The following is a 14,317-nucleotide window of genomic DNA, read 5'->3' on the forward strand; positions in this document are numbered from 1 at the left end:
AGCAAAAGAGTCCTGTTTGTTTCTGTGATTCAGACTGGTTTGCAGGTTCTCTTTCAGTAGCAGAGGTAGGCCCTGCGCTAAGGGTGAAATGTATTTGGGAGCGGAGGCAAAAGGCGGCCGCGGGAAGACAACGGCGGCTGCGGGCAGGCGACAGAAGGTGGCAGGAAGACAGAGGCAGCTGCAGGAAGGTGGCAGGAAGGCAAAGGCAGCTGTGGGGAGGTGGCAGGACGGTGGTGGGAAGGCGGCAGCAGCTGCGGGGAGGCGGCGGAAAGTTATTATTTTTTATTACTTTACATTTCTATCCCGCCCTCTCCGCAAGCGGACTCAGGGCGGCTAACAACATTCATTTTTACAAATTAACCAATAAAAAGCTAGTTTAAAATTATTTAAAAACATTTCATTTCATGGTGCTGTATCACTACAGTATAATATAAGTGGTGATCATGGTACTCTATATTGATGTATAGAGGCAGCAGCGGCTTCGGGGAGGTGGTGGGAAGGCTGCGGCAGCTGCGGGGAGGTGGCGGGAAGGCAGCAGCAACTGTGGAGAGGCAGCGGAAGACAGCGGCGGCTGCGGGAAGGCGGAGGCAGCTGCGGGAATACAGCAGCACCTGTGGTGAGGCGGCAGGTGGCAGCTCCTGCAGGAAGGTGGCGGGAAGGCAGCAGCGGCTGCGATGAAAGACAGTGGCGGCTGCAGGAAGGTGGCTGCGGGAATGCAGCAGCACCTGCGGGGAGGCAGCAGAAGATTGTGGCAGGAAGGTGGCGGCGGCTGCAGGGAGGCTGTGGAAGGCAGCAGCAGCTGTGGGGAGCAGGCGGAAAGTGGTGGGAAAATGGCAGCGGCAGCAAGAAGGCAGCCGCGGCTGTGAAGAGGTGGTGGGAAGGCAGCAGCGGCTGTGGAGAGGCGGCCAGCCTTATTCCTTGTGCTGCAGGGGGCTCTCTCACTGGTCTCTCCAGTAATCCTGACTTCATTTTCCTGCTCTGTCCTGTGTGAGGGTCTGCTTGACATCCCTGTCCTGCTTTAGCCATTCCAGACAGTTCAGCAGACGCAATATAGACTCCATCAAGGCTGGCCCCACCTGGCAGCCAACTATAATCAACATTTCACATGAACACAGACATGAAGCTGCCTTATATAGATGAAGGGGAAATATAAGGGGCGCCATTTCCCCCCCCCCCTTAAAAATATGTAGATCCGGCCCTGTCCCCACAGCTTTGTCAAAGAGGCTTTTGAGGTTGCCAGCAGGCTGCAGTGGGGCAGACGCTAAGTCTCTGAGATAATTGGCAAGACCCACCCCCCCCAGAGTTTGACTGCCTAGGGGTGTAGGCAGTGGGGTGGGTGCTCCAACTTGGAGATAGTTTGCGAGGGGGCCCCCCAAGATTTCAACTGCCTAGGGTCCTCCACAGGGTTTAATCCGGCCCTGTGGCTGAACACCACAGGAGGCGAGTAAATTGTGAATTGCACTCTTATCAAATTTTCAATTCAGTTTTAATATGGTCAACAGCCAGCACAAATAGTGCATTTCAATCACTGGGAATGAAGGATACAATGCTGGGCTGTAGAAGGCTTGAAATGCAAGAGTATATCTGTAGCATTTTGCGGGGAGTTTCCCATCTGCAAGTACATTTCAGAGAAATTAAACCCCTGCAGCTATTTGGTGTTATTGTTGTCTCATGGGATTATCCGCTAAACCCATGAAAAGCAAATTGTGCCATTTTATGTGGACAGAGCATCTACCCCTTGTAGGGATATTATGAATAATGAGCAATATTATAGGGCCAGGTTTACCACAGATCTCTTGAGCACTTTTCCCTACAAGGGGTAGATGCTTCTGTAATTCGGAGCTTCTATGACTTGCCATCCATAAGGCTTGTTGTATTTCAAGAACTAGTCATTTATTTTGGGGGGGGGGGCAGAAATTTAGCATACAATATTGAGTTAGAGCGATGGTCCCAGTTACGGAAAACAAACATTAGAATTACAAGATCTGCTGTGTTTAAAGAAAAAATATATAAAATGTTTTACCGTTGGCACATGACACCAGATAAGCTTGCAAAAATGTACCCGGGTTTATCAAATATATGCTGGAAATGTGAAAATCAGATAGGTACCTATTTTCATGCATGGTGGTCTTGTAAAAAAGTTAAGGGTTATTGGATACAAGTTCATGAGTTATTGCAAAAAAAAAATTTAAAGCGGTTATTCCATTTAAACCAGAGTTGTTCTTGTTAAATTTGTTACCTCATAATATGGAAAAACAACTGAAATATATTACACTGTAAATGGTTACCACTGTGAGAATTATATTTGCAAGATATTGGGAAAAAAAGGGATTTACCAACTATGGATGAACTTATGGCTAAGATATTGGATATAGCAGAAATGGACATTCTTACAAATATGTTGAAAAAAGAATCTAACCAACTAGGAAACTGGACTCTATATTATGACTGGATACGTAAAAAGTAATTAGATAATAATGTCAAGAGATTAATAATTGAGAGGTGAGAAATTAAAGGGGTCAAAAACAAGTTTAAAGAGATATTTGTTGTATATTGCTGCTTTGATATTTGTAGAAACCGCATTCTCCATCCTCTATTTTTTTTGTTATGAAAATAATAAAAGATTAAATATCTTTTTAAAAAAGAACTAATCATTTCCATGATTCTTCCTCTTTGTGTTTTCCTTGATGAGATGTAAAATGGCCTCTTTGTCTGAATCTTTTTCAACAGTCGCTGCATTTGTATTTTTTCTTTCTGGTGTAGACTGTATAATGTCTTGTACGCTGGATGCCAGTGGATTCTCTTTCCACACTACAGATATTTAAATAGTTTCTTCCCTGTGTGGATTCTTCATTGTGTATTAAGGCTTGAGCTCTGATGGAAGCTTTTCTCACAATCTGGGCATTTATATAGCTTCTCCCCTGTGTGGATTCTTTCATACAATTTCAGACATGTGCTGATACGGCAACTCTTTCCACACTCCAAGCATTTATATGGCTTTTTGCCTGTGTGGATGCTTTGGTGTACACTCAGGTGTGAGCTAGAGAAGCTCTTTCCACATTGCAGGCATTTAAATGGTTACTCCCTTCTGTGAATTCTGTTGTGTGTGTTAAGGTCTGAACTGCACCTAAAATCCTTTCCACATTCCATACATTTATATGGCCTCTCACCTGTGTGTACTCTTCGATGTGTATTAAGGCTTGAGCTCTGACTGAAGCTTTTCCCACAATCCAGGCATTTATATGGCTTCTCGCCTGTGTGGATTCTTTCATGTGATGTAAGGCTTGTCTGGACACTGAAACTCTTTCCACACTCCAAGCATTTATATGGCTTTTCTCCTGTGTGGCTTCTTCGGTGTATATTCAGGTGTGTGCTCTGACTGAAGCCTTTCCCACACTCCTGGCATTTAAAGGGTTTCTCTCCAGAATGCATTCTTCGGTGGGAAATAAGGTGCGGACTCTGAGAGAAGCATTTCCCACACACTGTGCACTCGTAGGGTTTCTCCCCTGAGTGAGTTCTCTGATGTGAAGTGAGGGATGCGCTCCAACTGAAGGTCCTTCCACACTCCAGGCACTCATATGGTTTCTCCTTTGTGTGGAATCTCTGATGGGAAGTGAGGCACGTGCTCCATCTGAAGGTCTTTCCACACTCCAGGCACCCATATGGTCTCTCCTTTGTGTGGATTCTCTGATGGGAAGTGAAGCCTGCACTCCAACGGAAGCTCTTTCCACATTCCAAACATTTATATTGTTTCTCCTCTGAATGGACTCTCTCATGCAAATTTAGAGAGCTCTTACAGCTGAATCTCTTGCCGCACTCTGAACACTGCCATGGTTTTTGCCCCGTGTGGGTTCTTTGATGGGAAGTAAGGTTTTCACTCAGACCAAAAGTATTTTCACACTCTGAATTCTCAGATGGTTCCTTTCTCTTATGGATTCTCTGGTGAGAAGTGAGGCTTGCAAGCCTGCCGAAGGGCTTTCCACATTCTGAGCATTTGTACGTTTCATCCCCTGCATGGATTCTCTGGTGGGAAGAAAAGCTGGATTCACAGCTCAAGACTTCTCTGCTTTCAGAATGTCTATACCTCCTTTTTCCTTTGGCACATGGTTCTTGGGATAGCTTTTCAAGAAGGATGCCAGTGTGGAAAACTACAGACTGATTCTCTGACTTCTCTGCCTTGCTTTCTTCCTGCCTCTTAGACTGTTCTGGATTCCTGGAAGGCTTTTCCGCCACTTTATAGCAGGCCATTATGAAAGAGACCACACAGCGCTCACTATAATTCTCATCATCCTGCCTGTTACCTGATGGAAGAAAGACTCCTGATTAGTATGGGAAATAAGTCTGTAATCTGCAGCCATAACAGAGCTAACTTTTCCGCAAATTTAGGAAACGCCGAGTTATTTTAGTTTGGTTTCTAAACTGGCAGTGGGATACAGGCAACTTTGGCGCTCCTCATCAACAATTTTCTTCTGGAATTCAATGCTTCCCTTTCACAGAGCAGCCCAAAAATTATACATAAAGGTATAAAATACACTTGACCTAATGGGTTTCAAGTGAGTGGGTTCATTTATTTCATTTTTTTAAAAAAAATATGTACCACTCACAGACTAAAGGCTTTAATTTATTACTTTCTTCTTATCATGAACGACTCACAGGTATTAAAGAAAGGTTTATCAGAGAGCAGAGTTTAGCACCAGAGAAGGCACCACCCACATGGATGAGAGTAGAGTTCCACAGGGGCTGGTGTTCGCCTTTAAAGCCCCTCTATGGTTTGGGACCAACAGTCTTGAAGGGCTTCCACTGACTTATGAGCCTACATAACCACTATGGACATCTTTGAATGTTCTGCTTCAAGGGCCCCTACATTCTGAGGCAGTGGCAAAGTTAGGAGAGGGCCTTCTTAGTTTTGGATCCGGAACTCTGGAACCCTCTCCTTGGGGAGATCCCCCTGTTTCTTCCTGAAGCCGTTTTCCGCCAGTGGGTGAAGACTTTGTGATTTCATTTGACATTCCCTCAGAGTTTTTTCCATCCCACCCCACGTTTATTCTTTCGTATTTTAGCTCTAGGTTTTTTATACTGCTTTTCGTCATTTTAATGGTTCTTAAGATGTGATTGGATTATATACATTTTAATTCAATAGCAGCATTGGTAACTCTTATGGAGTCAGAAAAGTGGGATGTAACACTGTAGAATGAAATAAAAAAATTTGCAGCACGTATTTAATATTCACACAAATTCCTCAATTCTATTAATTGTATCAACTAATGCTGTAAAAGTTCCCTGAGTCTCAGTGAAAAAGGCAGACTACAAATAACTTAAATAAAGACGCAACAGTGGCAGAAACCACAGCTTCCACACCTATAAAGCAAGAGAAAAAGCTTTACCCAGAGAGGCCACAGTCCTGTAATTCTCCACCATGACTTCTCTATACAAAACCCTCTGGTCAGGAGTCAGCAGCGCCCACTCGGCCTTTGTGAAACGCACGGCCACCTCCTCGAAGGAAACCGGACACTGAAAAAGAAGAAAGATGTTTTTTTCTCACAACTAATGCTCTCACTCCTGCCCCAAGGTGGTTTTGCTCACAATACAGAAAAAAAGGAACACACGAGGCAGCCTTGTACTGCATCAGCCACTCTTCTATCAAGGTCACTACTGTCCAGTCCAACCAAACAGATGCTCTACCATGGAACCACGGCCCCTTTTCAAACAGAAGACTTGAAGATGCTGTCTAATGAGTCAGACCATTGCTGGACCCTCATAAGCACAACTGCACCAAGCTGTGAACATGCTGTGGTTGTCAGAGAGCCACAGAAATAAATTTTCTTTCTTTCTTGATTTAAGAAGAAGAAAACCGTAGATTTATATTCCACCCTTCTCTCTGAATCAGAGTCTCAAAGTGGCTTACAACGTCCTTTATCTTCTTTCCCCACAACAGACACCCTGTGAGGTAGGTGAGGCTGAGAAAGCTCTGACAGAAGCTGCCCTTTCAAGGACAACTCTGTGAGAGCTATGGCTGACTCAAGGCCATTCCAGCAGCTGCAAGCAGAGGAGTGGGGAATCAAATCCAGTTCTCCAAGATAAGATTCGACACACTTAACCACTACACCAAACTGGTAGCATATGAAGCCTCTTTTCTCTGTGGAGAAAAAGGTTCCAAATCACAAAGACAAACAGGAATGGCTCCTTCCAGCCCTGCAGGAGGAAAAGGAGGCACCAAACTTCGCTTCACGTGACTCCACAGTAGATCCATCCCTTACCTGAGTGGGCTGCATCTTAAATGTTTCCACTCCACCTCAAAGAGGAGATGTCCTGGAATCCAACTGTGATGCTCTCCCACTACCTGTAGGGAGACACGTGTATCTTGAATGGTTTATTTCATTTAGACCCCCTCTTTTTCTCCTCAAAGGGGGCCAAAAGTGGTTTACGTTGTTTTCCTCGTCTCCGCTCTCCTCAGACAAAGGTAGGTCAGTCAGAGGTAGGTCAGACAGAGACCATGCAACTGACCCAAAACCAGCCAGGACCCTTCTGTGGCCGAGTGGACATTTGAACCTCCTGGATCCTAGTCAGAGACTCTGTCCACGAAACCACATTGGATCTGATAGCTCAGGGAAATTCTTAAAATCCCTTTGTTTTAAATGGGGGGATATTTCTACTCTCCCAGTTTGCCTTCCTCCACCCCCTAATAGGGCACTTGTAAGCAGCTTCTATTGTTCTCATTTTATCCTCACAGCATATCTGTAAAATAGGGTAAATTGAGTGTGCCTAAGCAGCCCAAGCTTCCAGGGTAGAGAGGCGAGTCAAACATCGCTCTCCCATTCCCAGATCACTTCCCCAGCTTTTGACCTTCTCAGGGAGGGAAGGAAGGAAAACAATCCTTCATTGAATTGCTCCTGATTTTAATTCTCCCTCATCCTATTTCTCTTTCTCTCTTGCCTTAATTGCTCCTCCTCCCAGAAACAACACCCCCTTCGCCCCACCCCCGCGCTCCCAATTGCACCTGAAAACTCTCCGCTTCCAACCAGACCTTCTAAACGAACATCGCAAAGTTCCTGCACAAAGAGTTCCTCTGCACGTGGGAAACAGGGAAGCCGGAGGGTGCATTTGCTATTCATACCTCCAACCCCCTTCCCCCGCCCCTTCCTCTCCAAGGATCTCGATTTTGCTTGTTTTAACCCTTGGAGCACCCAAAAGCTCTGCCTCTTACGGAAGGATGAGCCAAATCAGAATTGAATCCTGGGCTGGGAAGCGGCTTTTTTGGAAGAGACCAGCAAGGAGGAGCGGGAAAAGAACCTCGGATTTCCCCAGGCAGGCTACCAGCAGCCACCTCCCCACAACTGCAAAAATCTGGCAGAAAATGCATTTGGCGGGAAAGGGATTTGCAATACCAGGAGGGGGAGGGAAAGAGCAAGAGAGGGGCAGAGGCGGATTTTATTTTTTTCGGGTTCAGAACAATCTTGCAGCATGCGCTGCCCACCCCCCTCCCCGGCACATTCCTCCTCCCAGATAATCACATGAGCCGTGAAAAAAAGTTCACTCTTGAGTCTGAAATTACTCATCCATATGTTGCATGGGTGAAAATTTGCCTGCCTTTGCTAGTTGGGTGGGTATAACAACAACACCCGACTGAGATTCCACGCGTTTGCTAACCATCTTGCAACTGGCTTGGTCGCTAAAAAGAGATTCTCCTGCCCATCTCTTGATTTTTGAACAAAATGCTCACTTACCAACGCAGCTACAAACGTTAGACCCATGAACTTTAAAACTTTATTTTTCCAGTCTTTTTCATTTCACTTACATAGATATTGGAGCCTGCGATTCCCGCCAGACGAAACCGCCACACTTGCTCCAGCGCACTTCCGGAGCTTTGCTTTCCCTTTCCCACTGGGTATCCCCTCCCCCCCGCCCATGCACAAGGAACTCTGGGAGTTGTAGTCCCTCGTTTGTGTGACGCTCTCTTTTGTCTCTGGCCTCCCAGGTTAAGCTACTCACTCAGGTATCCGTTCCCAGCTCCATTCAGCAGACTCAAAACAAGCTGGCTCAAAATATCAGCTGTTTATTTTGCAAGAAGACAACTTCAACTTCAGCCAACATACAAAACTGGAAACTGAAACTAGAGCTCCTCCCCATGGGATATGAACATATGAAGCTGCCTTATGTTGAATCAGACCCTCGGTCCATCAAGTCAGTATTGTCTACTCAGACTGAAAGTGGCTCTCCAGGGTCTCAAGCTGAGGTTTTCACACCTATTTGCCTGGACCCTTTTTAGTTGGAGAAACCAGGGATTGAACCTGGGACCTTCTGCTTACTAAGCAGATGCTCTGCCACTGACTCACCGTCCCTCCCCCTTAAACCAAACCACACAAATACCAGAGGAGGAGCAGACTGTTCCAATTACATACAAATATGTATGCCACAAATATACCCACAGTGTAGAATGGTACATTGGAATGTATTTCTCTGGCCCGCCGCCCGGGAACTGGGGAAATCACTCTGCAAAGCCAAGACCCCCTACTTCAAAAAATAACATGGCCTCCATGCTGAGAGGGGATGGAGTATAATGGCAGGGTCTCAATTAATCTCTGCACTCCATAATTAAAGATACATCTATCCATCAACCACCAAGCTTTGATATATTTTTTTCACTATATCTTATCCCAGACTTAAACCCAAACAAATGGTAACCATATAAACTAAGCTTTTTGTTCCTGTTTGGCTCTACAATCTGTTAAAACATCTCATTATGCTGCATGCTAATTTCCTGCTCATCCTCTATTTATGTGTATGGACCAGTGTTCCTGCTAAGCTGAGTTTAAGTGAGCTAGCTCACAATTTTTAAGCCTCTGGTTCACACATTTTGTCTTAGTTCAGGAAAAATGGCCCCAGAGCAAACTAGTTAACATAAGAGAAGCCATGTTAGATCAGGCCAATGGCCCATCCAGTCCAACACTCTGTGTCACACAGTGGCTATCTATCTATCTATCTATCTATCTATCTATCTATCTATCTATCTATCTATCTATCTATCTATCTATCTATCTATCTATCTATCTATCTATAAGCCACAGTGTGTGTGTGTATACACACACACACACACACAGTGGCTAATAGCCACTGATGGACCTCTGCTCCATATTTTTATCTAAACCCCTCTTGAAGGTGGCTATACTTGTGGCCGCCACCACCTCCTGTGGCAGTGAATTCCACATGTTAATCACCCTTTGGGTGAAGAAGTACTTCCTTTTATCCATTTTAACCTGTCTGCTCAGCAATTTCATCAAATGCCCATGAGTTCTTGTATCGTGAGAAAGGGAGAAAAGTACCTCTTTCTCTACTTTTTCCATCCCATGCATTATCTTGTAAACCTCTATCATGTCACCCCGCAGTCGACGTTTCTCCAAGCTAAAGAGCCCTAAGCGTTTCAACCTTTCTTCATAGGGAAAGTGTTCCAGCCCTTTAATCATTCTAGTTGCCCTTTTCTGCACTTTCTCCAATGCTATAATATCCTTTTTGAGGTGCGGCGACCAGAACTGCACACAGGACTCCAAATGAGACCGCACCATCGATTTATACAGGGGCATTATGATACTGGCTGATTTGTTTTCAATTCCCTTCCTAATAATTCCCAGCATGGCGTTGGCCTTTTTTATTGCAAGTGCACACTGTCTTGACATTTTCAGTGAGTTATCTACCACGACCCCAAGATCTCTCTCTTGGTCAGTCTCTACCAGTTCACACCCCATCAACTTGTATTTGTAGCTGGGATTCTTGGCCCCAATGTGCATTACTTTGCGCTTGGCCACACTGAACCTCATCTGCCACGTTGACGCCCACTCACCCAGCCTCAACAGATCCCTTTGGAGCGCCTCACAATCCTCTCTGTTTCTCAGATGCACTCAAGAGTTATTTAACTGCGCTTCGTTTCTTGGAGAGAAGGCCAAAGGCTGTGTTCAGAAGGCTGCTTGAGACTGTTGCTATACTAGGGCTACTAATATCCTCAGATGGGCTATGGATGCCAATCTCCAGGTTTCCCTAGAATTTCGGCTCATCTGCAGACTAGAGATCCATTCCTAGGGACAAAATGGGGGCTTTGGAGGGTAGACTCTATGGCATTGTACCCCATTGATTTCCCTGTCCTTTCCGGGGGGTCTATCCCCAAATCTACAGGAGTATCCTATCCTGGATCTGCAACCCTACCTCCCACATACCCTGATAGTGGCTAGGGCAAACCAGGCAATCCTAAGGTGGGGTGTGGAAATCTCCTGGAACTACAACCGATCAGCACACTGCAGAGATCAATTGTCCAGGAAAGCAGGGTTCCTTTGGAGGGGCGACTCCAGGGCATGACACCTAGTTGAGATCCCCACCCTCCACCAAATCTCATCATCTTCAGCCCCCTCCCCTCACAAAAAAAATCACCACAGATTTCTCTATCTGGGATTTGGCATCTGTAGCTCTCAAGTAGTGCTTCTGATCTCACTAGTCATCTGGACAATAGATGCCTAGATAAAGGGATGTAGAATTCTGTAAACAGCTATAAACATCCTAAGACCTGATCTACAATGCCCCCTCTCAATAATAATAATAATTATTATTAATAATGTATGGTTGCCAGGTCAGTGTTGGAAAATACTTGGAGACTTTGTGGGTGGAGCCGGGAAAGGGCAGGGTTTGGGGAAGGGAGGGGCCTCAGCATGGTCCAGTGCCACAGTGTCCACCCTTCCCAGCAGCCATTTCCTCCCGGGGAGCTGATCTCTGCCAGCTGGAGATCAGTTGGAAAGGTGGGAGATCTCCAGGCTCCACCTGAATCATAGAGTTGGAAGGGACCTCCAGGGTCATCTAGTCCAACCCCCTGCTCAAAGCAGGAAACTCACAAATACCTCCCCCCAAATTCACAGGATCTGCATTGTTGTCAGATGGCCATCTAACCTCTGTTTAAAAACCTCCAAGGAAGGAGAACCCATTGTTAAGCCAATTGCCCTAAAAATAGCGTTCTGGGGAATTTAGATTGGTGGGCAATCAGCCTTTCAGTGAGATCAAAAACCTATTCATACAGAAGGTGTCTTCTTTGAGAATTACCCTCTTAATAACGAGGAGACTTGGTCTAATAATAATAAGGGGTTTTATTATGAACTACAAGCAAACATACAAGAGTATAAACTCATCCAACATACATACATGTCTAAGAAAAATAGGATTGAAATAGACAGAAGTAAACATATGGGTAGACAAACAGGGTGATAATTACCTAGCGTAGTCTTTGAGGAAGGCTCCAATGGCGACGAAAAAGGGAATGGGGGAGATGGCCCTCAACTGATCAGATATCGGGGGTGTATCTAAACAGCAGGGTAGGGGTACTGTCAGAGACACACGTGTGGGGAGTTGGATCAGAGGTTATAAGGACTACCTTGAACCCTTAGGGGGTAGAAGATCGAGCAGATTATGAAACAGGGTCACATGGGACATGATGCTGTACCACATGGTACATTACCTCAGAAAAGGGGAGGCTCCATAAGTGACCGTTTTGGGCAAGGAATGAGTGAGTCCTGGGTAGAGGGGATTAACATAATCCACTCAAATTTATCTAAAAAGGACAATAGAGAGTCGAATTGAAACCTAAGGTGACACCCAATCTATACAATGGCTCTGGTCTTGGAATACAGCTCCTCTTCCTCTTCTGGCTGGAACCTTTCTTTATCAAGAGTTCCGCTTGACAAAGACTTGGGCAATTGGACAGAATGCACACCCAAGATATGCTTGATTGCCTTATGCAGATCTTTGCAACAGCTGTGGTGTACGTGGGCCTCTTGCTTCTCTGTCATGGAGTCTGGCACCGCAGGAAGATGGTCGCTGGTGATGTTAAGACTACCAACGTGGCTTTCATGGAAAAGGATGGAAACCGCTTGCCTGGGCAGTTCCTGACAGCGCAATTTCTTCCATTGCAACAGCTGAGATGGTGCACGCACGGAGCTGCTGGGAGCTGGTCTCCACTACTGGCTAGCACACTTCCAGAGATATAGAGTGCCGTCATAACACTGAGGCTGTTAGTATCCATATAAGTCTCTTAGGAAACGTTGGTACACCCATGTTTCAGAACAGATATGTGAGAGCTGCCTCTCCAGGCATCCTGGCAACCAAACCAGTGATCACGATGTCCGTATAAATGAATAATAGGGGGCTCTCCATCACAGTGCCCCCCCTTCAAGACTTCCTTCACTGGATGGAGATGGGGTCTTGACTTATCACAGGGTTCATAGCTGGTCTTGACAGGTGACGTGTTCGTTAAGAACCAGGCTTTAATCGGGGTGCCCCTCCTAACTAAAACATGGAGCCAATAAGCCAAACTATTCAAAACTGCAATTAAAAAAATTCAGTATCCAATGGGCCAAAGGCTACTTCCTCAAAGGCTAGGACGTGGGGACAATTAATATTAGCTACATTGTTCCATATTCATCATATTTGACACATGGCTGCAACTTCATAATCAGTGGTATATAAAAGGGTAATATTTTATAAAGTCATTGCTATCATTCAGATGAGATAAATCACAGTAATTGATTGGAAAAATACATAAATATATCTGAATTCATGGTTACAAGTCAAACTCACATTATCTACCTACAACTAAACTAATAAATTTGTTTCTTATTCGCTATTTAACCTTGAGTCTTCTTTTCTTCTCTCCCGCCCCCCGCCCCCCGATAAGCTTCTTGTGCTGAGGGCCGGGGAGGCACTGCTCCAGTACCTCTATTATGTAGGTGCATTTCCTGGTGGAGGGAGAGAGAGAGGATGCCTGGTGGCATTCATTATTCTTCCCACCCCCCTTGTATCTAGAATGTCCAGGTTTGAAGCTAAGTCTCAACGCGGAAACTCCCGATGCCTCCCGAATAAGATCAGGTTTCTCCGCCTCCCTTAGTTCTGGCTTCACATAGCACAGCCAGACCCAAATAGAGGGAGACCTCAATCTGTATATGCAAACTGGCGATCGCAAAGGCTTCTGGGAAAGATATTTGGATCACTATCTTGCCTAACATGCTTTAATCCAACCCATCCAACCTTAAATACAGTAAGTTTTCTCTTGACCCAGACTCTAAGGTTCTATTTTACAGTGACTGGATCTTATACACTATGTCCTTAAGGTATGTCTGCTCGCATGCCTTGAGAGCTGTTATTGCAGGTGATCATGCTTCCTGGAAGAAGATGGCCACCGGGTTGACCCTCCGAACCAGGGAGCCTGCACATGCACGGTGCCCCTCCCCCGGCAATGGGTTTGGAGAAGCCAGCCTAGTGTGCCTCCTCCCCTTTTTAATCTAGAGCCTTTGTGGCTCTGAGGGGCCTGGTGTCAGCCTGGCTCCTTTTTAGGGCCTGCTTGGAGTCCTTCACTGGTCGGGGGACTTCCACTATACAAAGTCAAAAACAGAACGATCCATGCTCATACACAATCAGTACAGCTTGCCACTCACTCTGGGGTCTGTCCTCCAACAAGCCTTTCTCTTACTTGAAGTGGGAGGGGCTCTTACAGTCTTGTACCACACAACCTATTATACGTGTTCAAGCTTTCTTCGGGTTTGGTCAGCCCTACTTGGAGCGTGGGCTGAATTATGCACATTGATCCGATTGCTTGCAATGAATGATGGTAAAACATATTTATTAACAATATTTTAAAAACACAGCCATAAACAGTTGCTGCCTCAATCCTTAAAAGCATTTGTACCCAATTGACCTACTGTGCTCTGATGCCTGTCGTTTACTCTGGGCACATTTGGACACTTAAACCTGACAATGGATCAGACTGGATGGGCTGCTGGACGAGACGCCCATGCTAAGGCTATCTTCTCCGAACCCACTGGGAAGTGCAGGGGCACGCCCCTCGTTTCTGCCATTGATGGTCTGGTTCTGGCCTCCCTCGGGGTCCTGATACAGGTTCAGACTCCCCGGTTCGGCTGATAGACTACCTCAAAGCCAGCCCTCTCAGGGCTGGCCCACCTTTTCCTTGTAAAGGAATAGGCTTAAAAATACATATACAGTCATGTCCAATTCTCAAATTATTATTGTAGCGCTATCTCCCGCCCAGGAGATGGCAACTGTTGACTGGACACATCACATATCTGACGTACTAAGCGTTGCCTCAGGTTGGCGGCTGAGGCGGCATATTGGAGAAGGAGGAGGGAATATGCAAATCACTTTCCTACTGAAATGGAAATTCCAAGCCTATGTTTGTATCGGCCTCACCAGAAAACCCACAACATATTGATACTGGCAAAACATAATTCACAGTAACATTTTAGTGGTGGATTGGGGAACACACAGCAGCGCTTAG

At 45.6% G+C, this 14,317-nt stretch overlaps 2 protein-coding genes across 4 annotated transcripts in view; both read right to left on the reverse strand.

Annotated features, from left to right (window-relative positions):
- The window catches only part of LOC132571294 (zinc finger protein 501-like), a 169,686-nt gene that overhangs the window by 146,672 nt on the left and 8,697 nt on the right, over positions 1–14,317 (reverse strand). The window lies entirely within an intron of this gene.
- Positions 2,511–7,892, reverse strand: LOC132571310 (zinc finger protein 501-like). 3 transcript variants are annotated; one of them, XM_060238111.1, is made up of 5 exons: positions 7,796–7,892; positions 6,258–6,340; positions 5,385–5,511; positions 3,171–4,301; positions 2,511–2,921 (listed from the first exon to the last, which is right to left on the reverse strand). In XM_060238111.1, exons 2-5 carry the CDS (start codon positions 6,270–6,272, stop codon positions 2,851–2,853), a joined length of 1,344 nt encoding a protein of 447 aa, XP_060094094.1. In that variant the 5' UTR covers positions 6,273–6,340; positions 7,796–7,892; the 3' UTR covers positions 2,511–2,850. The 3 variants fall into 3 exon arrangements, with proteins under 3 accessions (XP_060094094.1, XP_060094092.1, XP_060094093.1); XM_060238109.1 differs by having other exon boundaries at positions 2,511–4,301; XM_060238110.1 differs by lacking the exon at positions 7,796–7,892 and adding an exon at positions 6,998–7,146 and having other exon boundaries at positions 2,511–4,301.

Source organism: Heteronotia binoei, chromosome 5 (genome assembly GCF_032191835.1).
Source record: "Heteronotia binoei isolate CCM8104 ecotype False Entrance Well chromosome 5, APGP_CSIRO_Hbin_v1, whole genome shotgun sequence".
In the NCBI taxonomy this organism is placed as follows: Eukaryota; Metazoa; Chordata; class Lepidosauria; order Squamata; family Gekkonidae; genus Heteronotia; species Heteronotia binoei.

Excerpts from the sequence above, each read along its gene's own strand:
- LOC132571310 (XM_060238109.1), bottom strand. Across the intron at positions 4,302-5,384 it reads CAGGACTGTGGCCTCTCTGG|GTAACAGGCAGGATGATGAG; the intron begins GTAAAGCTTTTT and ends TTCTTCCATCAG.